At 38.5% G+C, this 22,276-nt stretch overlaps 2 protein-coding genes across 2 annotated transcripts; one reads left to right on the top strand and one right to left on the bottom strand.

The window, feature by feature from the left end:
- The first annotated feature begins 1,538 nt into the window (after positions 1-1,538).
- LOC105391695 lies at positions 1,539-17,162 on the top strand. The gene is made up of 8 exons (XM_038121942.2): positions 1,539-1,739; positions 2,033-2,279; positions 2,748-2,855; positions 3,158-3,630; positions 14,919-15,021; positions 15,654-15,749; positions 16,364-16,519; positions 16,858-17,162. The coding sequence occupies exons 1-8, from the start codon at positions 1,702-1,704 to the stop codon at positions 16,903-16,905; spliced, it is 1,269 nt and encodes a 422-aa protein (XP_037977870.2). The 5' UTR covers positions 1,539-1,701; the 3' UTR covers positions 16,906-17,162.
- LOC105391696 (ubiquitin-conjugating enzyme E2 G2) lies at positions 17,158-22,257 on the bottom strand. Its single transcript, XM_011563221.3, has 5 exons — positions 22,088-22,257; positions 21,647-21,728; positions 20,756-20,874; positions 20,098-20,238; positions 17,158-19,484 (listed from the first exon to the last, which is right to left on the bottom strand). Exons 1-5 carry the CDS (start codon positions 22,128-22,130, stop codon positions 19,366-19,368), a joined length of 504 nt encoding a protein of 167 aa, XP_011561523.3. The 5' UTR covers positions 22,131-22,257; the 3' UTR covers positions 17,158-19,365.
- Between the last annotated feature and the right edge of the window lie 19 nt (positions 22,258-22,276).

Raw genomic sequence — 22,276 nt, 5'->3', positions numbered from 1 at the left:
TGCTGCCCAAAGTTACATTAAGTACTATGGTACTTACTTATTCATTTATAAAATTTCTAGACTTTCAGTGGTTGACCCTCATCATAGGAGAGGATATCTCATTGTTGTTAACATTTTTGAAAATATATTTTTATTTATTTACTACGTAAGTACAGGAGGAGGCAATTTCAAGGTATATAGTCTTGATGTTTATAAGTAGGTATTCAACGCTAGTCATTAGATTTGTAATATTTTGTATTTTTTATAGTTCGCAGGTTATTAGGTTTTTGTTATTAAATTATTAACGTGATAAAATAAATGTTGTTTGTACTTTTGAGTATGGATAAATTCTAGTCACTTAAGTAATACGTTTACGTATGTATTTATAAATGAAGAAAATGATACCCATGTGTTTTTATTTTGTTGTATCATTAATAAATGAAGTGTTCTAAAAGCTAGTTAGTGCCATAACCAAAACCATATAGTTTCGTGAACATGGCGAGAGTAAGTTAGGGCGGGTACCTAACATTACAAAACAAATGGAAAGCAGAAGTACCCAACTACTTATACTAAACATAGCAAAAAATATACATAGGTACTATACTATACTAGGTACACACGGGTAGATTACCTGTCCATCTTCTCAAGAATAACCAATTTTTGTTATATCTATTACTTGACTATCCTTAGTCTCGTAACTAACTAGTCGGAGTAACTAACCTTGACTAAACTGAAGCAAAAAGCCTATAAAATTAAATAATTTTCATACGTTCAGGTTCTCATATAAAGTACCTATTTACCTAATAAAATTGTGGCAACTGCACAGCACCTAACTGGTGATTTAAATAATAACAGCTTGATATGATAAACAGTTAATCAGTAGCCTGCACATCAACAATACACTTATTTAATATTTATACGATAATTCCAAGTTTATATTGCATATTATAGTTTTGTCAAGGTATCTAACCTACCTAACTTACCTATGTTTGAAAGTAGGTATGTTACTCGTATAATAAATAAATACAGGCCTAACTTTGCTGGTGCTCATTAGGACTTTAAAATACTTAGTCATTTGTGCATAGTTATTTCAGCTCTAAAATATCGTTTAATACGCAAAGAAATTGGAAACTCGTTTCGCTTACAACTACTCCCAATAAATATTTCTGCCAACACAAGACGTAGGCACCGTCACCTCATCTTTGGGGCATGCAAATTCAAATTTCAAATTCAAATGGTTTAATCGACGTAAAATTTTACAATTATTTATCTACCACCATTTCACAAAGGCCCCGTCATTGAGAAGGAAAGAAATGGCGAAAGAAACTCCTCGAGCATCTTTTCAACTTTTTCCTTAATATCTATTACAATTTTTACTTATATCTGCATTATGCAGTATTAAAGTTCAATAAAACAGAATCTCCAATTCATGTGTAAGGCTTATTATAAGTAGGTATCATAAGGTATTACTTACCTCCTGTCAATTTTATTGTGCACATAACGCGAAAATTATACTCATTGAGTCCTTTGACTAAAGTTATAGGTAATATATCAATATGGTTCAGTCTAACTACTCATCGCTCTCATCACCTGTGTGTCACTCTCGATGTGTATCAAGTATTTGGTGTTTAAATTATGTTTTGTTGAAATTTTTCCATTGCCCTGAGTTATTTTAAAAGTAATTAATAATTTTAAGTAAATGCTTAGAGGGCAGTAAGTAATATGCGTGTATTCTTCTTAACAGATGGAAGTGATCTCGAGTGAGTATGTTTTATGTCTTATAATCGTATTTCATAATCTCCACTGTGATCTACGTACAAAGAAGTTAAATTAAAAAATCTGAACCTCTAGTTAGGTACTAAGCGGGTAGAAAACCTAGCCAACTTTCTGCCCTACTTACTGGCTTTGAAAGACAGAGTCCACTGTTGTTAACGTCTCTCTTGTTAATATTGTACCACACATGGCTGGGTCCTTACTCCACAGAATACCAGCCGTACCTAACTTTTAGAATATATATTATCCATAACCCCCCAAATACCCACCTCACCAACAGGGGCGTGGAAAAACTAGAAGACATAAAGCACATAAAAGTGGTGAAATGGACGCTGACAAGCCTGAGCTCGTGGCCGCACCCGCCGCACCGCCGCCGCCGCGCCTACGTGGAACAGTTCTTCCTGAACCTGCAGTCCTTCCTGTGCATCCCCTTCATCGTCATCTACCTGCTGAGGAACACGGGGAAGAAGGACTTCTTTCGGATGGGACACGTGTGGATCACTTTCTTTATGAATATTGTCGCTTCGGTAAGTGATTTTGTGATGTGTGTGCGTTTGGCCGGCATTGACTAGGCCAGCGTGGTGGACTAGGCCTACGTGACGTGATGGGTCGTAATGACACGTACACGTGTTGTAGTTCTATGACACCACCGAGGTGCAGAGGGTCTCTAATAACATCCGCCGCTTCTCTTACCATTTGGTGGCCGCCAGTTAAAAGATATATTTGCAGCATTCGAAGCTCTTCTTCGCATAGTGAGTCCGATCTATTTCCACATTCGATTCGCCGTTTTAGTGATGTAAGGTGGTTGACAATCTAAGGGAAAATATAAGGAACGAACCTGTGTTATGTTTCTTATGGTCTACTATTACTAATTAGCTGTGTCCAGCGAAGTCTTCTTTAAAAAATCCGTGGGAATTCCAAATAAACAGTAGCCAGGTTGTTAATCCAGGGTACCTATCTCCTTCCTACATTATACAAAGTTTTGTTTATTTCAGACCAGGCTTCTGCTACCGCTGACCAAGAATTATCAAACACTAACGAAATCCTTTATTGAAGAGCTACATCTATTTTATCACAGACACACCTCCGAATATTCTATGAAGGTAAGTTAATGTTCCTCTCTGCACATTATCTACAGATATTGCATATCACTGTAGTTTCTAAAGTTTCTATTCCATTTAATCGAACATTTAGAGTAATTAAGTGAATTAAATTATAAACCTACACAAAATACTGTTGAATGTAATAAATTTACCTATAAAGTTATAGTATACAAATTCCACATAGAGGTGTTTGAAACTCGTAGAAATAGCTTATATCTAGGGATATGCTTCTATCACAATCATAATCCATTATTTCTCAAACAACCCTAAGCTCCCACCTACCTAAAACCTAACCCTTTCAGATCCACCTCGAGATCCACAAGCTCTCCCACTTCTTCACCATGTACCTGACCGGCATGATGGTGGGCGGCATCGTGCTCTTCAACGCCACCCCTCTAGCCAACAACATCTTCAGTGGAGCCTTCAAGAAAGACAAGCCTCCAGACCTCGAGTTCGAGCACGCCGTCTATTACGGCCTACCCTTCGACAGCGAGACCAAATACAGCGGCTATATCCCTGTCTTTCTATACAACTGGTTTATTTCATACTTCTGTTCCTCATGCTTTTGCATCTACGATTTGATTCTTTCACTTTTGATTTTCCATCTATGGGGTCACTTGAAGATACTAAACTACAATATGCGGACGTTTCCGCGGCCAGGGTGTGTGGCGCCGCATATCAAGGATACGTCGCGGCTGCGCTATGATGATGAAGAGATGGTGATAGTTGGGAGAATGCTGAGAGAGCAGATCGACTATCATAGGTTTATTAGCGAGTGAGTATTATGTTATTAACGGTATAATAAAAGCAATATTTTAACGGGTTCACGAAAGGAGCCTTCTAGAGTGACGACTAACTACGTACAGAGTGTTACAAAAAAGAGCAAGTCTTTTACAACTTTTACTTGTTATAGTAGACCGTGTTTTGAAAATTCACGAAAAAAAAATGGCTTCCTCGTGGTAACTTTGTTCTGTGTTGTGATTGTTATTTTTACTGACAAGAAAGGTCAATATTGAGGGGAAAGATTCGTATGAACAATTTAAAAAATATAGTTAATCGAATTTTCAGAAGTTGCAGCAGAACATTACCCCTGACATGAGTTACCCTCTTTCGGCTTACAATTACAATACCACTTTTGTTCTCATCAAACTTGAGTTCTCGAGACAAAATGAGTACCTAGATATAGATTATCTAAGTTAAACAACCGGCGCGGATCCACCCATATGGGCAAGGTGGGCATGCCCATCACCTAAATGACAGGCCCCATCAAACTATGAAAATTTAATATTTTTAATTTAGTAATTTTATCACCTTAGAGGTGTTGCTATTTTTTTATATGTTGGTGATGATGTTTTTCCACCCCGAAAGCACTCCGGATAGTTTTCAAGGAATTAAAAAACCATAAATTTTTCAGTCATGCCAAGATTCTGTGTTACGGTGACACGGCTTACGCCCAAAGCAAAGTTTTAGCATTCTACGGGTAAAATGCTACAACTTTGCCTTTCGTGCACAACATACGGGAACCCACAGCTTATTAAATAAAATTAATAAAAAATAGACATACTTATTAGTATTTTTAAAAAAAGGGAATGTGTGGGTTGTGCACGAAAGGCAAAATTGTAGCATTCTACTACTACTAGACTGGTTTGATTTCGGTAAGCAAAATAAGTAGTAGTTGTGCATATTATTTAAAAGAAAGCCTTTTTTGGCATAACGGCCCGAATATCAGTTTTTAGGGATCCGTACCTCAAAAGGAAAAAAAGAAACTCTTACACTTTGTTGTCCATCCGTCTGTCACCAACTCACCACCCTTTTTTTTCTCTATTGCGCAAAAATATACCTACAAATCTAGGGCCCCTACAAAAATTAAATATGGTTTTTTTTTTGCGTGAGTACCTACCTTCATCTGTAACGTGAGGATGAATATTTTTCCTTTGCTTTGCTTTGCTTTGATATATCGTTGAATATGTCTTTCAAAAATATTATAGGTAGGTATGCTCAAACCATATTTTGATTCAATGATTGGTTTACGAAATATTAAGCTTCAAAGTTCCCCCTTGAGTTTAATAAATATGAGCAGTAAAAATCGGTCCATAAGCGGCGGAGTAATCGGTGAGCATACATAAAATATATATAAAAAAAGATCCCGACGAATTGAGAACCTCCTCCTTTTTTTGAAGTCGGTTATAAAAGTTCCACCCACAAAATTTCGACACCAAAAAATGGTAATTTTTTTTAAAATTATACCTAATTTTAATAAAATATTTTAAATTTTACTTGGTAATATTCAGATGAGCTTGTTAAATAACTTCAATATTGCAGACGCCGCGTCGTCATTAAGCTAGTCTTTTCCGTTTGTATTTTGGGTCAAAATTTAGGAACACTGAAATACTGTTTTCAAAAAAAGGTTTTCTTTTAAATAGCTGCTGTGATTGATTATTTGCTCTAACTTAACGAGGAGCATAGAGCCTCCACAGTTCTTCTCCAGACGTTTTAAATAGCTGTAGGTACCTATCATAACTATTTGGCCTATCGAGATGAAATTAGCCTCATTTAAATTAATATTATGTAGTCTGAGCCTATCTGAAACCTAGTTAAACATTGTGAGATTTGGCGTTTCGACTTTCTCCGTGTTCGGCATCATAAGGGTCACAGTGACAGTTAAATAAAGTCCATTTTTCTCTCCACCTTTAATTTGCAAGGTGCGGTTGCCTATATAAATAGAGTGAGTCGCCCGCGCGCCTCAGTTGTTGGTTTTTGATTTTTGAAGTGATCACTTCGGCAAAATGGCTACATGTAGCCACGGTTCTCGTCGGCTTCGCTCCGACGGTGAATAATTTATTTTGAATATACGGAGTCCTTGTTGCTGGGAGCTGCTGCAGCGTGATGCGGAGCAGGCGGCGCGGGGCGCGGCCGCCGCGACACGTGGCGTCGGGGAGCGGGACCCGTGCTGAGGATTTCGCGGCAAAGGTTTGAGCTGTGGAGCCGTGAGTAAATTGCTATTAATTACTGCTTTTTAAAACTCGGCCACTGATGGTCATAATGCTCCAGCGCTTGGGATTTTAACCCACGCAGGATCCGATTCAATATTTCGGTCCTAATAGTGGCGCTCTAGCTAGATACTTACATTATTACCACATTAAGCAAAGCATGTGTTATAATTTTATACAGGAGAAAATAATATTTTTTCTTTTTCTACCCTCAATTTCTAATATTTTTAGAAAACAGTTAATAAAACCTTTGCTATTACAATAATGCACTTGCTTGTAGCTTATGCGAGGCTTTACAAACAAGAATTAGCGTAGCCAAGATAAATCGATATAAGGAACTTTGAGGTTCTTTCCAGGACCCTCATAGGATTTATTACAGGAAGCGTGGCTTAGAGTTTCAGTAAGTTGGGACATTGTGGCATGTGTGACAACAACTTTCGTAAGTAATGTGATCCGCCGGTACCTACCCGCTGAGGGTAGGCAGGCCGATTCGGTGAATCTGAATTTTCGTGTAACCTGCTGCACCTAGCCCAGTGCTCCTGCGCTGGCCGCCGTTTCGTGCAACCTGCATCGCAGCGTACACCCGGTTCTGGCTCTGGCCACCGGTTTGTGCTACCTTGACCGCTGCATATACCCGGCCATGCGCTCCAGCCCTGGCCGCTGTTTTGTCCCACCTGCATCGCTGCACACACCTGACACTCCTGCTCTGGCTGCCAGATCCAAACACCCCCTGTCTGGGAAGAGATCTTATGCTCAGCGGTACCGCCTGCGCTGGCGCTAGCACGGTAGCCACCAGTGTCAGTGACTCCTTTAGAGGTTATCGGGTAACGTGCACTATTCATAAGTGCTTTTGGCATATGCGGACGAACGTTTACTGCCAAGGTTGGTCATGTTAACCACACAGGTATGCCACCAACGAAGCCTGAGTAACCATCGACAGTCGCCGTAGCTGCATCGGCATGGATGTCAACAAATTGGGTAACGAGCACCGCTAGCACTTCAATTTGATGCCTCCGCTGAGGTAGGGTATTCTGTTAAAGCAGCTTTCTTCTGAACTGCCCAACGTGACCTTGAAACTGCTCCGGGGGATATGACTACAAACAATTTTTTATTTCGATGTCTCTGCTGAAGAAACTGTCTAGTCAACGCAGCTTTTGTCCTAAACTGCCCAAAGATAATTGGAATGCTTATGGGAATTGTGACTCACGGTAAGTACAGGAGGGTTACTCTATACTGATGAGAAACGAACGAACGAGATCTGTCGTGCAATCGGCACGTTTAATACATGCAATGAGATAGTCGCGGCTCTGAAAGTTCGTTTTTCTTCATATAAAGTGACCCCCCAGACACTATATTTAAGTGTCATAAGTCATAACACATCGGCCGATTCCAGCTTCGAGTCTTTTCTTTTCCCGGCTGTGAGGAAGGTGAATCCCACCGGCAAGTGAAAGTCGCTGTTGCTATAACATACCGCTTTACAAGTTACCGAATTTATAATGATCCTACTGTTGGTTGATTATGATCGAGGTTAGCCTGGTCTCGCTTTTAAATGCCCGTAGCGGAGTGTCATCGCGGTTTGTGGGTGGCACCATATTTGCTGACCTAAGGGTCAGCATGGTGGGACACAAGTGTCCCAGTGGGTATCCTAGCTCTTGTTGAAAAATGTGTAAATATGCGTGAACCTTCCACGCGGCAGCTGTTTACTAGTTCAACACCTTATAACACTCTCTTAAAGCTACTCATTAGCAATGCGTAAGGAATAAATCGAGTGACGTGCTCTCGAATGAGACGACTACCTTTTGGTAAAATTATAACTTCCACAGCTCTGGAAATATGCATACTGTGTATCACATCACTAGACGTAGTCTAGCCATAGCCCTACTCAAAGTACCGGGCTAGATAATAAACAATGGCAGTCGTCATAAAATTTCAAAAGTCATCAATGGACAACATTTCAAAAAACTAAAGCTTCTATAAATCGAAAACCATTTCGAGATTTAGCTCTAAAGGCCACAAAAAAAATGTTTTTGTATTTTTTGGATGTATCATTTTCGAGAAAATCATAAAATAGTAAAAAAATGCTGATGACGTCTTGCATCAGGTGCGATGCATTTTGATGATCAAAGCCTCTAGATTTAAAAACAAAGTAACTGTCACTATCATTTTTGATTGAATTTGACGTTTTATCGTGACGTTGTTGTTTATTTGGGTCATTTTCATTAATTCTGTTCTGACACTTTCTGACTATTTTTTTATTTATTATTAAGAGATGACCTCTATATAATATGTCCCAGAGCATGCCACCGCCTACACAGCTGAAAAAATGCTTCTGCTTATTTTTTTACATGATAAGTACCTACTTTCCATCATCAGGAATATCAATGTCATTTGAAAATGACCCATTTGTTGGTTTGCATGTAAACAAAGTTTAAATGTCACTTGTCAGTGTCATTTATGTTTTTTTTCGAGACTCAGGCAATAGACAAAAATAAAAATTGAGCCCAATATGTGACGTCACTTCCGGTTTTAAAATAATTAACTTTAAAGTTAAAAATAACATGCAAAAATTAATGTATATACAAAATAAAAAAATACGGGTCCACTAATTTTCTATAAACTTTCCGAATAGCTAATAAAAATATAGGGTAAAGAAAATGAAATGTTGTCCATTGGAGATCAATTTAAAGGGCGAAAGCCTTATTCATGCACAAACAATTTCTCTAATGAAGATGTAGTTATTTTTAATTTGATTCTGGCTTTAAAAGTTTCATAATTATTTTTCAACACTGTATCTCTGCTGAAACTACCTAGAATGACTGGTGAAAATGCAGATGTGCCGTTTTCACGATTCCATTTTTGAATAATATGGACCTTTCAGTTAGTTACGTAACTAGTTAACAAGTAAAAATTTACTTATGTTATGCTCGTACCCGCAGATGCGGGATGCAGATCAGATGATCTAGGAGCTGTCTGGCCCTTAGCTGATGGCTAGGACTCTTACTTCTACCAAGCTAGTACAGAGTTATATCCGGGCAGCGCCGACGTGGTAGCGCTGATTGATTAGAGTTTGCTGAAAACTTTCTAAATAATAATTAGTACCTAATAGTTAACTCTTCGTAATTCTTACAAAATATAAAGCAATAAGTACCTACCAGAGTACCTAATTATTTTTCGTGCAGTAGCTGAAGTAGGTAACCTTTCTTAGCTGGACAACAACAACAGCCATTTTTGTCTAATATAATGTCGTAGTTATTCGCTGTTCCACTGTCATATAGGTGTCTCAGGACTTTTTCTTGAGTATAACTAACTACCTAAGTTTACCTATAGAAGCAGGCTAGCTGCTGTTGACGAACTGTCAGAAGTCTGATTGACCAGTCAGGCTCGAGGTGGCTTGTCCAACTGTCCATGTACCCGCCACCATGCTTTTTGCTTCCACAGATTAGAGTCTATGTTGGCTGTCGTTGCATCAGGTACAACTAGCATCTTTACGTACCATCTTTATTAAATTGAGTTTGTCTTGGTTGACTTAGTTAATGGTTTTAAAATCGAACCGACCAGAAAGCTTTGTGTATTTTATACTTGACACTTCAACATTCGTATCCTACAACAATGTAAGTACGTACCTACGTACGTATGAAGTTGCAGCAAGGCGAAGCCTAGATTAAAGTTTTGACCGGGACGTGACCTTAGTGTTGACGAACATAAATGTGACCTAGTTAATGTTAAAACTTAACATTTTACCCATCCTGGTGGTATGACTGATAATTTACTTACCCAATTAAGACATTTCAGCCGGGTTACGTTTATCAACAATTATAGTTGTGTTAATCAATCTTTATTTGTTGTCATCTACCAAGGAATGCTACCAGAGCTGATAATATTATTCCACAGAATTATACAGGATTTTAGTAGCCATCAAAAACTGTGGCAAAGGCTTATAAAATAACATTCTTTCCTAGTAGAACAGCACAGGAACTCGTAGACCGCCGAGTTAGTTAAAATACAAAATTAGACTGTGTGTTGCTAGTCAATCTAGAATATGTCTCACCAGGCACCTACATCATAAAAAACTACATTTTGAAAAACTGAATAGTTATCCGCCAGTCTTCATCTGATCTTGTACAGTAGCTGATGAGGCTGAGATAGTTAAATTATCTTCCATTCAAGTAGCACGCCTAGTTCCAAGGACAAATTTTAAACCTTTTCGTGACTAGATGCAATGCCGCGCCTGGTGTTGCAGGCTGTGTACTGACTTAAACCAGGTTTTCGAGGCTCCAGGGTCGGCCGTTGCATTTCTGAGGTCAGTCCAGAATTATTAAATAACCATATTCCTAGTCAGCGTGTGCTGGCCTGAGCCCCAGCGGCCTGGACCGATATGCTACATTTTACAGATTTTAAATATTGTTGCAAAGTATTTCACTGGTTGCATTCAAACGGCTAGTGTATTTTTGAAATATTCCCTTGGCAATAACAAGATTTTGATTAATAATTATATAAGTATTGCTTTTGAAGTGGCACTGTGTCTATCCATATGTATAAATACCTATATAGGTACCTTCCATAACTTCTGGTAAGTCAGGAATAAAAATTGAGTACTTTAAGTCTTATCCAAACTAATGATGTTATAGTGCACACAACACAATCATGTCTACTTATACTTTTCTATTTAGTATACTATTACCCGGAGATCTATGCATTATGAATTTATAGATTCAACTATTTATCTACTGATATACTCATCAGTAGCTTATGGGTAGTGATGGGATTTTACCCGGTAAATACCCAATGTTGGGTTTTTTCCCGGGTAAATTCCGGGGAAAATACCCGATTGGGTAAATATTTGGGTTTTTTCAGATGAAACACATGGCACAGTATATACAGTGTTAACTCCATGTAATGTCACTCGATTTAATGACAAACTCCTTAAAGCGTCGATAACACTTCACTTTGGTTGGTTTAGTTTAGATAAATGCTTCAATTACACTCAATGGCATGGGCAATGAAAAAGTTCCACTCACAAAATTCCGACACCAAACGACCCCAATGAGAGACTTTCAACCATAGACAACATCGATAGACAAAAACCGATTATAGATGGCGCTAGTAAAACTTCATACTCAACAGCACTGCATTTTTTTTTGCCGGCATGGATTCTAGTCCTTTCAGCCAATACAAAAACTCAATTGATGTCAATTCAACCATATGCAATAACTAGCTGTTATATTATGCATATACGTTCATCGTATTCGCTCGGTTCTCAAACCTCAGAGTATTCAGGTACCTGTATTTGGTTGAGATGTATGGCCTCGCTTTTCTCGGCACTTTACACTTTAGGGAATTGTGGTAATGTTTGTGCTGCCTCGCTTCGCTCGGCACTCTACATTTTGGGAAATAAAGGGTCGGTTTGTATTGCCTCGCTTCGCTCGGTTCTCTAAGCTTCAGAGTATGCAGGATTGAGATATATGCCGGTTTAGTATGTATTGCCTCGCTTCGCTCGGCTCTCAAGGGTTTAGGAAATACCGGTTAAATTTGTATTGCCTCGTTTTGCTCGGTTCTCAAAGCTTGAGAGTATGCAGGGTTGAGATATACGCATGGATTCTAGTCCTTTCAGCCAATACAAAAACTCAATTGATGTCAATTCAACCATATGCAATAACTAGCTGTTATATTATGCATAATATATGCATATACGTTCATCGTATTCGCTCGGTTCTCAAACCTCAGAGTATTCAGGGTTGAGAATACTTAAATTAATTAAAAGGTTAAGGAAATGCTTGGTTGTATTTTTTTTTTCCTCAAAGCCTGACCTTATCGGCATTTTCTTAACCCTAAAGAGCCGAGCGAAGCGAGGCCATTCAAACCGACCCTGTATTTCCCAAAATGTAGAGTGCCGAGCAAAGCGAGGCAGCACAAGCATAACCAGGAATCCCTAAAGTGTAAAGTGCCGAGCGAAGCGAGGCCGTATATCTCAACCCTGCATACTCTCAAGCTTTGAGAACCGAGCAAAACGAGGCAATACAAATTTAACCGGTATTTCCTAAACCCTTGAGAGCCGAGCGAAGCGAGGCAATACATACTCAACCGGCATATATCTCAATCCTGCATACTCTGAAGCTTAGAGAACCGAGCGAAGCGAGGCAATACAAATTTAACTGGCACTTTTTAATTTAAGAGCCGAGCGAAGCTAGGCCTTACAAAATTACCCACATTTCTTAAATTTAAATAACTGAGCAAAGAGAGGCAGTACAAAAGAAACTTGCATTTACAAAAACCCTAAAGAATCAAACCCGCATTTCCTAAAATCTGGAGAACCAGTCTATGAACTACGAACTCCGTCTCGTTATGGTTTCGCCGATCGAGTTTCTATGAATACGGTACCTGGTAATCTGGTAATAATTATGTTTAATCGCAGTGTACAGTATTTTTCACAGCGCCGCGGGTCGGTTCTTACAGATCAAAATACGTAATAGTAACAAATATGAAAATACCCGACGTTTGGGTTTTTTCCCATATAAATACCCGGTTTTTTCCCAAATGGGAAAAAACCTGGGTATTTTCCCATCGGGTTTTTACCCAGCGCCCATCTCTACTTATGGGTCACAGTTGGTTTTCTCTCCACCATGCGATAATAAACACATCTCACAATGTTTAACTAGGTTTCAGATAGGCTCAGACTACATAATAGACGCATTTTTCCTGAAATAAAAATGACATATTATGTATCTAGCCTATCTGAAACCTAGTCATTTCTGCATGGTGATATTACAACTGAGGCGCGCGGGCGACTCACTCTATTTATATAGGCACCCGCACCTTGCAAATTAAAGGTGGAGAGAAAAATGGACTTTATTTAACTGTCACTGTGACCCTTATGATGCCGAACACGGAGAAAGTCGAAACGCCAAATCTCACAATGTTTAACTAGGTTTCAGATAGGCTAGATACATAATATGTCATTTTTATTTCAGGAAAAATGCGTCTATTTAGTCTAGTTGTATAACTATTATTAGTACATATAACTTTTTCCGTAAAACACCGTCCCTCGTGTTGGCCAAAATTTTTTTAAACTGAAAATATTACTGTTTTGAATTATTTAACAATGATTTTTTATACAGAGAACTTTTGAGATGTAAAAATTTCATTTATCATAACCATAATAATCATCACTACCAAGCGCATACAAAAAAAAAACAGCTATCAGTACCTCAAGGCGAGGCAAAATAACTTTTTTAGACTTGCCCATCACCTATTTTGAGCTCTGGATCCGCGCCTGTTAAACAAAGCATTCAAGTTAATACCTATAGATGTACATAGATCTCAACGAAAATAAAAAGTAAACGTCCTCCGATCCTAACTAGCCAGAGCATTACCTTTCAACAACGCAGCCCGCGTAGCTCTTTGAAGTGATGACCCGCGTCATATACTCCGCCCCAGGAGGGTCACTCTATACTGACGAACAAGGGCTGTCGTGCAATCAGCACGTTAAATAGAACAAGGTAGAGTCGTGGCTCGCTCAGCAGCCCTCCGAAACTTAGTTTTTCGTCATATAGAGTGCCCTCCAGCTTGCAGCATCGCCATCCCGCTCTCTCGTTATTGATTTGAGATTTTAATGTTCGTGCACTGTAGAATCATCTCTCCCATTTCCCATTTAACCTCCAATGAAAAAATGAGTGTTAAGTATCAGTTGTAGTTGTTTTCTTACGTAGCTGTGATATACCGAGATATGTACCTCGGTATAGGTATTTTATTATTATTAAGTATTGTGGCAAATTGAAAGTGGTTGATGTATGAGGAAAGAGAGGATGAGTAAGTACGCAACAATCTTTTTCGCACGTTTGTTAATTCGCGTACTTCACAAAAAAATTCGTCGAGCTATAAGTACGCGTACTTACCCGTACGTCCATGTCCCACATAAAACGGTCTACCGTAAGAGACGTTTTGAAGTAACGAATATGATCTCAACATTCATTTGTGAGGTCTTGGGTTCAAATCCTGGCATGTAGGTACAGTAAGGGGCAGATAAACCTGACCCCCCTCAGAAGCATTGTTACTATGAGAGGGTGGTCAGGTTTCTCTGCACCTGACCGTACCAATGAATTCTTTAGAAATAAAGTGCTCACTCGTGCTCTCACGGTGAACGAAAACATCGTGAGGAAACCTGCGCAATATAGATGTGTGAATATGTGCCAACAATCAGCAGCGGACCAGAGTGGCAAGACCGTTTAGACTTATGGGGACATGAAAAAGGTTCCATTCGAAAGAGCCTGATGGATTCAGATTCAGTGCAGCACCGTTACTTTTGACTACTGCGTACCTACCCTGTTTTGGATAGGGAAAGGCATACAGTATAGTTGGAAAAGCTAGCCTTTAAATAGATTTAAGCCTCCTGCGCGCGCTGAAATCCTGCATCGCGGTATCGAAGTTTCTTCAGCTCCTCGGTATATATAAGGAGGGACGAAATATTACTCTTAGGGTCCGACTCTACGCAGGAAAATGGTTTCTACCATTTGCATTGCGCAGGTTGACACACCATCACTGATGTAGAGACTTTGACCCGTACCCCATTTTGCTATTATGAAACTTCATTTAGGGCTGAAAAATATGTAGGTAGAGATTTGTGTTGTTGAATCTAAAATTGAAAATTGCATGAAATGACAAAGCAACTTTTAAATATTTTTGAGGGAAAGCAGAGTGAAATCCTACGTACCGTATAGGGTATAGATAGGGGTGTGTTTGTGTGAACGTATTAGCGTGTCGGTGACAAACCTATTGTGTATTATTTTCTGTATTTTGTTTGTTGTTTTGTATCGTATTATTTTTCCGTTTTCTAACACACACACATTCCGTAATAATCCACTGTACAGCACACCTAGACTGGAGTGACAAATATCTTACCGGGAAACGAAACCGGGACCATTGCATATCACTCAGGGTCAGTAATACACCTCCGGTCGTCATTTCTCCTGACTCCTCAAACATAATGATGTGATGTGACTAGAGGGTAAACCCGAGCCCGCGTTATTCTATGTGTGACTGCAATCATGTAACTACAATCTAACAATGTACACCACAGTTTCAGTGACCGTATGTCAGCGACGTTCGGGCCGATGCTCGCCATCTACTACTCGTTCCACCAGGTCAGCGGCTGTCTACTGCTGCTCGAGTGCTCTCAGTTGGTAGGCGATTGTTACGATTTATTATAGGTTTAGTTTTTAGTCCTCGGTCAACATACAGGTCCTTGGATACAGGTTACTAAATCATGTTTTCTGATATCAGACACCTAGACTATAAAAGTATTAAATATACAGGGTTTTGCAAAAAGGTCAGAAGTACTAAGCCAAAATATTGTAAATCATATCGTATCGTAGATTATGCAAAAAAAATCGTAGAACAAAAGTTGTTCAGAATGACATCCTGAATCACCCCATTTCGGCTTAGCATACCACTTTTGCAACACCCTGTAGAGTATTTTTTACATACTATGTGAAAACTTTATAGCGAAGGCGTAAAATTCGCAGAGCGCTATCGCACATGAGACCAAGGAATTCGCGAGTACATATTGAGACAGTATCAAAAAGCACAAATGCGCATTTATATATATTAGCTTTCGCCATCAAATCGCAGTCCACTGCAGCACAAAGGTGTCTCCCAAGTTATAAGGTCTTTTCCAGCAAATTTCACAATAAAAACAATCAAACAATTAAAACGAAATCGTTTTTCGTTTTCATAAATTGCAAAAACCCTTACTAGAGGCCCTACTAAATGGCACGTGTAGCCTGAATATCACAACAATTCCACCATCTTTCAGGACGCGGACGCCCTCATCCGCTACGGCCCGCTGACGGTGATCCTGTTCCAGCAGCTCATCCAGCTCTCCATCGTGTTCGAGCTCATCGGCAGCAGCGTACGTTACTTACCCTCGGGTAGAGAGTAGTGGTGTTATGAGTTATGTCCTACGCAGACCGGGACAGCATGGCAAGGGATTAAATTTAGGCGCACCCTAGACGATCATTTATATTGCGCAATATTAAAGATTGGCAAACGTAATTTGGATACGCAATTCAATCTTATTGCACTATACCTATTATTGTAGATCTAGGGTGCGCCTTACAGAGATACGACATAAATAGGTAGGTATGCTTTAAATAGAATGCCGTGGCACTGAAAAATCCCTTTCATCCCGGTATGCGTGGACATTACCTATGCATATACCTATGGTATATACCTACACTGTCGTGCTCTGTGCCGTTGCAATTCGCACAGCATCAAATGAATATACTTACTTAGATATGAGTAGCCGTTGCCCGCAAACCTCGGTTATTCAGAAAGAGCTTTCAAAAGTTTAATTTCTCTCTTCCAAGTGCATATTTTTGTCACAAACGTGGCCATAACTCGACTAAGGATTAGAGCTTCAGACTAGCATTTTTATAGCGGCGTTGCTGGTATAGGTACACCAATGTTAGATTTAATTAAATGCCAGTAATCTAACACTATTATTTACTTATCCTTGTATTTCAGAGTGAGAAGCTGAAAGACTCCGTCTACAGCATGCCATGGGAGTGTCTGGATGACAAGAACCGGAAAATACTACTTTTATTCCTCAAGAAAGTACAAACACCGATACATTTGAAAGCTATGGGGATTGCCGACATCGGAGTCCAAACTATGGCTGGGGTAAGTCTACTATAGAGCCTACTTTTTCAGCCTATAACAGTCCACTGGATGCAATCTAAAGTTTTCCGCATCCAATCTTTAGCAGCAAACTTTTGCAAGTCGTCACGCCACCTAGACAGAGGGCGTCCTACAATATGTTTGCCTAGTCGCTCTTCATAGTATGGCACGGAGCTAGTGCAACGTGTTAACCGCTAGGTGGCGACTCGGCCGCGCCACACAAACATACAAACATTCGCGTAAATTATACGTAAAATTAAAATGTATGTATGACTCCATATTATAATAACTAGTTATGTGATGAATAATTATTAATATCTTTATGCATTCATTTTTTTCAGATTATTAAAACTTCACTATCATACTTCGCATTTTTGCGTTCAAAGTAGAATGGGAAATTCGCCAGTATGCAAAAATCGCTTAATAACATTGCACATAAAATATTGGAAGCAGCCAGCGAGCGCTCAGCAGTACGCAATTTAATTATGATGAAGAATTACAAGAAAAAATGCCGAGTATATTTTATTAAAAGCACAGCGCGCGCACTTTCTCTACACTATTTTCTATGGACATAAAGTATTCCAACCAATCCTGCACCAGCCTTTAGCAGAAAGGACTCACTTCAATAAATAGAATGAAAATTGCATGAATAATGTCTTTTATTTCTCCCTGTAACCATTACACAATAAATAGTAAATATAATTATATTTGAACTTAAAAAATAACAGAATTATCTATACGTTCGTAGTCAACAGTTATTATAATTCCCGCTTACATTCAAGTCAGTCGTTGATGTAGTCACCCAAATAACAGCCAAGATATTTCATTACAAGCTAATATCATTAAAATTACGCAGTTGAAAAAGCCAGCAAATTTTAGTCAGATTTCTAAGTCCGCTTCAACATATAAAAAGTAATCAAAGCCTTAGCTTAACAGCTTAAGCTTACTTGAAATAGAAGATAAAATTTATACTCTACTCTATCAAAACCCAAGATACACACAATAATGTTAAGTAGCAAAGTTGTGGAGTATTATTAAAGGGCTCTTAATTTTAAAGATATGTTCGTATTAACAAACTTCTACTTAGATATGTTGATTATTGTCAATGACTAAGGTACTTTAATGCGTGAATAAGTTACACTTTTAATATATTTTTGTGTTCATATTTATGATTGAACTTACTTCATATATACCTTCTAAGAGCCCTGCGGTGACCGCTATGCTCACGACCACAACAAAAGGCCTAGCACGGAGCGCAAGACGCACATGTCAAGACGAGACAAAAGCACACTCAGATCGCGCGGTCACGAGAGTGAGCGCGACGGAGAACTTGTGTCACGTGTTGACGTGCTTGTCTTGCACCCCGTGCTAGGCTAGCAGAACAAGATAAGATAAAGCGACATTAGTCCCGCACGCAAATAGGGAAATATTAAGTTATACAACAAGAACATCCAACAAACATAATAAGTTAACTTAAGGAGGTCAAAAGGACCACTCAATTTACTACTCAAGCGTGCAGACTTATTAAAATCTCCATTTTAGTTCACTTTGAGCATTTAATTTCGCACAGCAAAAGGGCACCACCCAACAATTATTGTAATTTGTATCAATGTTTACATTTTATAAAAATATTTTTCTGTGAAAATAGTATCTCTATACACTATGGCAATACATAACAAAACAGTTTCATTATACATAATATATGTTGAGTAACAACTGTCCAGAATTGACCAGCAAAGGACGATCTAAGGCTGATGGTGATGAATAACGATACTTTCTACTATGTGTTCTTTTGACTAAATAATCTTCGTCAAACCGGAAACTTTTCAGTTAAAACGGAAGTCAATTCCCCGTTAACATAACTGCCTCCATACCACCATCTGTATAACTTAAGTTGGTTAATGAGCTATGAAGTTGTGCGTTCAACCGTATGCGATTTTGTCATCCTTCTAAGACTCATTGATGTAATAATTTATATAATTTCTCTAACATTTTTCACGAGTTCAATCATTTCTTATTAGTGCCAATTTCTCCATAGTTAGAGCATAACCAGGAGTTAGTGGTTGTCTTTTGACACATCTGTCAAGAATTTTATATGGATATGACGTATAATTGATTAACCAATTCCTGGCGGTTAGATAACCGACTATGGAGAAATTGGCACTATTGTGTCAGTGTCAAAAAGATCGGCCGGTTAGATTAGCATTAGCGTCAGTCGTAGAATCGATTGAACTATTGATAATAAACAGCATAGTGGATTAGATAACACTATTTGTCACTTCATCCATGGCTAGGATAACAGATGGTGGTAGAAGGGCTACCGCGGCTGAACATAATTATCTACGTAGATAAACATTATATCGCACTATATGTTTAACAACTTCATAACATTGGCACCTACAAATCGTGAAACGCATGCATTATACTACACTAGCGAGCAATTAAACAGTTCCACTTACAAAATGGCGATTTCAAATGGCCCGAATTTCTTAAACATTGAACACCATGATTACGTTTTTAGTTGGTAATATTCTAATGCGCTGTTAAACGTACTTATATATTGCAAACGGCGTTTCTGTTTAGGAGTAATTTGGTGCTATCTAACTTGAACTTTTTCTTTACTCGCGAGTTTAGTTTATCTACTTAGGTAAGTGAACCCGTGAGCGGCGGCTGCAGCCTCTACACGGGTTCGTTATCGACGCCGATAAACTCGTTTTACATGTTCCACTAAGCGCCGTTTTTATGTCAAACTGCGATTCGATAAACTCGTTTACTACGCGTTCCACTAAGCGCCGTTTTACGCGATATAGTAACATTTATCTACGTAGATAACCACCCCGTGCTGCGGTCTACTGGTGCAGGCCGAGCGTCTTCTTGACGATGCGGTCGGCGATGCTGTTGAACTGCGCGCGGTCCTCGCGCCACATCTTGGCCGCGTCCACGTTGGCGCCACTCTCGTCGTTTGGCTCTGGAATGGGAATTTATTTTTGGTTATTGCATAGTTGGTTTGCGAGCTTTGCATTGCCTATTGCTGTGGGAACTACCCAGATGTACTCAGTTAGCTGCATAGTCAAACTCAGAAACTTTACTGCATATTCAATCATTCCAACATTGACGTTTTGTTTAGTAATAAGTTTGACAAGGTACTAAAGTGTATTGTATAGCTACTTATGCAGCTGACTGTACATATAAGACACAGTTGATACATCACACAAAGAGGATTCTTTCGTGCAGCCTATATTTATAATACTCAGAAATTATGAAGATTTATGATGGTGAATATTAGAATATTTTTAATGTTATTTTAATAATTTCGGATCCCATTTAACAGTCAATCCCACTAGCTGTAGTGCATTTCAACCAGGCTTCATCAATTAGTGCTCTCAATGGGGAGAAAAACTAAAAGTTAATTCCCCAGTTCTAATTGGTCGGTTCAGTCGCCATTTTTTTCTCCCCAGCAATGTAATTGGTCAGAACGAGAAAGGCACACTCGCTGGTGCACTTGGTATTCTTCCCCATTAGAGAAAACATGTAATCGAACTGCCTGCAGGTTTTAACATTGTAACCATTAAATGCATTACCAGCAAGCATGCTCACGACGGAGAGCAGTATCTTCTCCACACTCTGCACGGGCGACCAGCGCTCCGAGCTGCTCTCATAGCCCATGGGGTCGTCTCCGGGCGCATGCAGGATCGAGATGCAGACTCGGCCGTCCGCATAGACTGTGGGTGTTAGAGATTGTTTCGTTTTAGAGGTACTGCTGTTGGATTAAATCTGACTGCTACTATTTTAGGGGATTATGGTTGGTTAATCTATACGTTATTATTAGTGGTTTTTTGAGAATACTTTGTTGGTAAGGCCACAGCTTCACTCAACAAATCACAATAACAAGCCATGACATGATTTACATAATTTTTTAAAGAGTTAACCTAACCTAACCTTTGTGTGCTGGCAATAGATTTTTAATGCTCTTATAGTATTTTATGTTACATAAGTTTCAAAACCTTTTAGTATAAGTTTCTACACTTTTCTATAAATTCAGAAAAAGAGGTAGGTACCTATATGAATTTCTGTGGGAACCAACCATCACAGTCATGTTTCATTTGCATGTACAGTAAGGGGCAGATAAACCTGACCCCCCTCAGAAGCATTGTTAGTATGAGAGGGGGGTCAGGTTTCTTTGCACCTGACCGTACCAAATGAAACAAAACCTTTTTTGTGAAAATGAAAGTAACTTACTGTTTGGATGAAACATCTCACAAACAAACTGCATCTTCGGTGGGCTGAGCGGGTAGTCTGATGGGAAAATGAGTTTAGCGGGAAAGATGCCACCCTCAAAGCAGGTACCTTCGGGACCTCTGAAATATGAAAAAAAGGTGAAATTTAGATCATTCTTCAGTGTATAGTGCCATGCACAAAAACCATTTTAGTCTTACAAAAGTGATATTAAATAATGTAAATGAAATGTCTAACTCAAATTGTTATGTTATATATAATGGATATCAAGCACAAGAGATGTATTTGCATTGCAGATTTTTGTGACGTTAGATCACAGTTCTTTATTTGAATCCTAACTGGTGGCGAATAACCTAAGCAAAACATGAATAATAATAATAAATGAGCAGTCTTGAGCAGCATAATCAAATTTACCACAGAAAGATGCACTGAGGCAGTACCATATAACTATATTTTAATTTCAACAATTTATTAATGAATTTAAAAATGTACATGTCATTATAAGAAGAGAGTACAGTATAAGGTAATGGCTTACAGTCTTACAGTATAATTATTTACTTATTTGGCTTACAAAACGGTTTACAGACAAATTTATAAGATAATTATATAGGTAGTAGTTATGTACTGGCCTGTAGATCAAAGTATGAAAGCACATTTTATATTATTTAAAAAAAAATGCTCTAGATCTAGACGGTTATACAATTTTTCAGTTTTACAATTTTATGAATTATTCTTATTCTATCTTAAAAATTGAGATTTATGTAGATTAATACATTAAGTATATTTATATTATTATATGAGAGAAAAAAAATTTAGCTGCTAGCATCATCACAAAACATTTGTGGGCCTCATGCTTACTTAAAAATCTACAGTTTATGGTAAAGAGTGACTTACGTGATCAGGGCTTCCCATTCAAAGAAGTTTTCTTCATTTATGGGCCCAGCAATTATACCTTCAGGGGGGTTCAGGGTAAGTTCTGAAATCATGAAGCAATAGTTAATAAATCAAGAATAATTATGTTGATAGTATTGGGTAATAGTTACTTACCTATTTATATTATGAAAATTAGACGCCGACTTCATTAAATATTATGTAGTTACAACATATGCATCATATTTTATTCAATTCAGGTTCAGGGTCAGTCCATTATTGTTTGCTCAAAATACACTTTACAAGGACAGTGGAAGACACTTTATTACAGTGAAATTTAATCTTACGGCTCTTAAAATACGAGCGGTACAAAGTACCAAACATAAATGAATGTCCCTCACAGTACCAAAATCGATATGACCTACTAGTAAGAACACGCTGAAATAGCTATGATGAAGTACTTACGCTTATATTCTGCCATCAGACGACGCAACGCAGATCCAGCCATGATTAGGACAGTAGGTTTGTTGGTTAATTGGGTTTTGTATGAATTTAATTCAGTAAATTTTACGAAAGTGTGCCGAAAATTGTGTTTGTGGCTTGACCGGCTGACGTTTGTTTGACAGTTTGAGTTTCTTCACAGACTAAAATTAG

Source organism: Plutella xylostella, chromosome Z, assembly GCF_932276165.1.
Source record: "Plutella xylostella chromosome Z, ilPluXylo3.1, whole genome shotgun sequence".
Lineage (NCBI taxonomy): Eukaryota > Metazoa > Arthropoda > Insecta > Lepidoptera > Plutellidae > Plutella > Plutella xylostella.
This window is presented reverse-complemented; position numbering and strand designations above follow the sequence as displayed.

Bases quoted from the DNA above. Each gene is read 5' to 3' on its own strand.
- LOC105391695 (XM_038121942.2), top strand. From the start codon at position 1,702: ATGCGTGTATTCTTCTTAACAGATGGAAGTGATCTCGA. The intron at 3,631-14,918 runs GTGAGTATTATG...TGTACACCACAG, and splicing joins TATCATAGGTTTATTAGCGA to TTTCAGTGACCGTATGTCAG. The intron at 15,750-16,363 runs GTACGTTACTTA...CTTGTATTTCAG, and splicing joins TCGAGCTCATCGGCAGCAGC to AGTGAGAAGCTGAAAGACTC.
- LOC105391696 (XM_011563221.3), bottom strand. From the start codon at position 22,130: ATGGCTGGATCTGCGTTGCGTCGTCTGATGGCAGAATATAAGC. The intron at 20,875-21,646 runs GTAAGTCACTCT...TTCATATTTCAG, and splicing joins GAATGGGAAGCCCTGATCAC to AGGTCCCGAAGGTACCTGCT. The intron at 20,239-20,755 runs GTAAGTTACTTT...TAACACCCACAG, and splicing joins TGAGATGTTTCATCCAAACA to TCTATGCGGACGGCCGAGTC.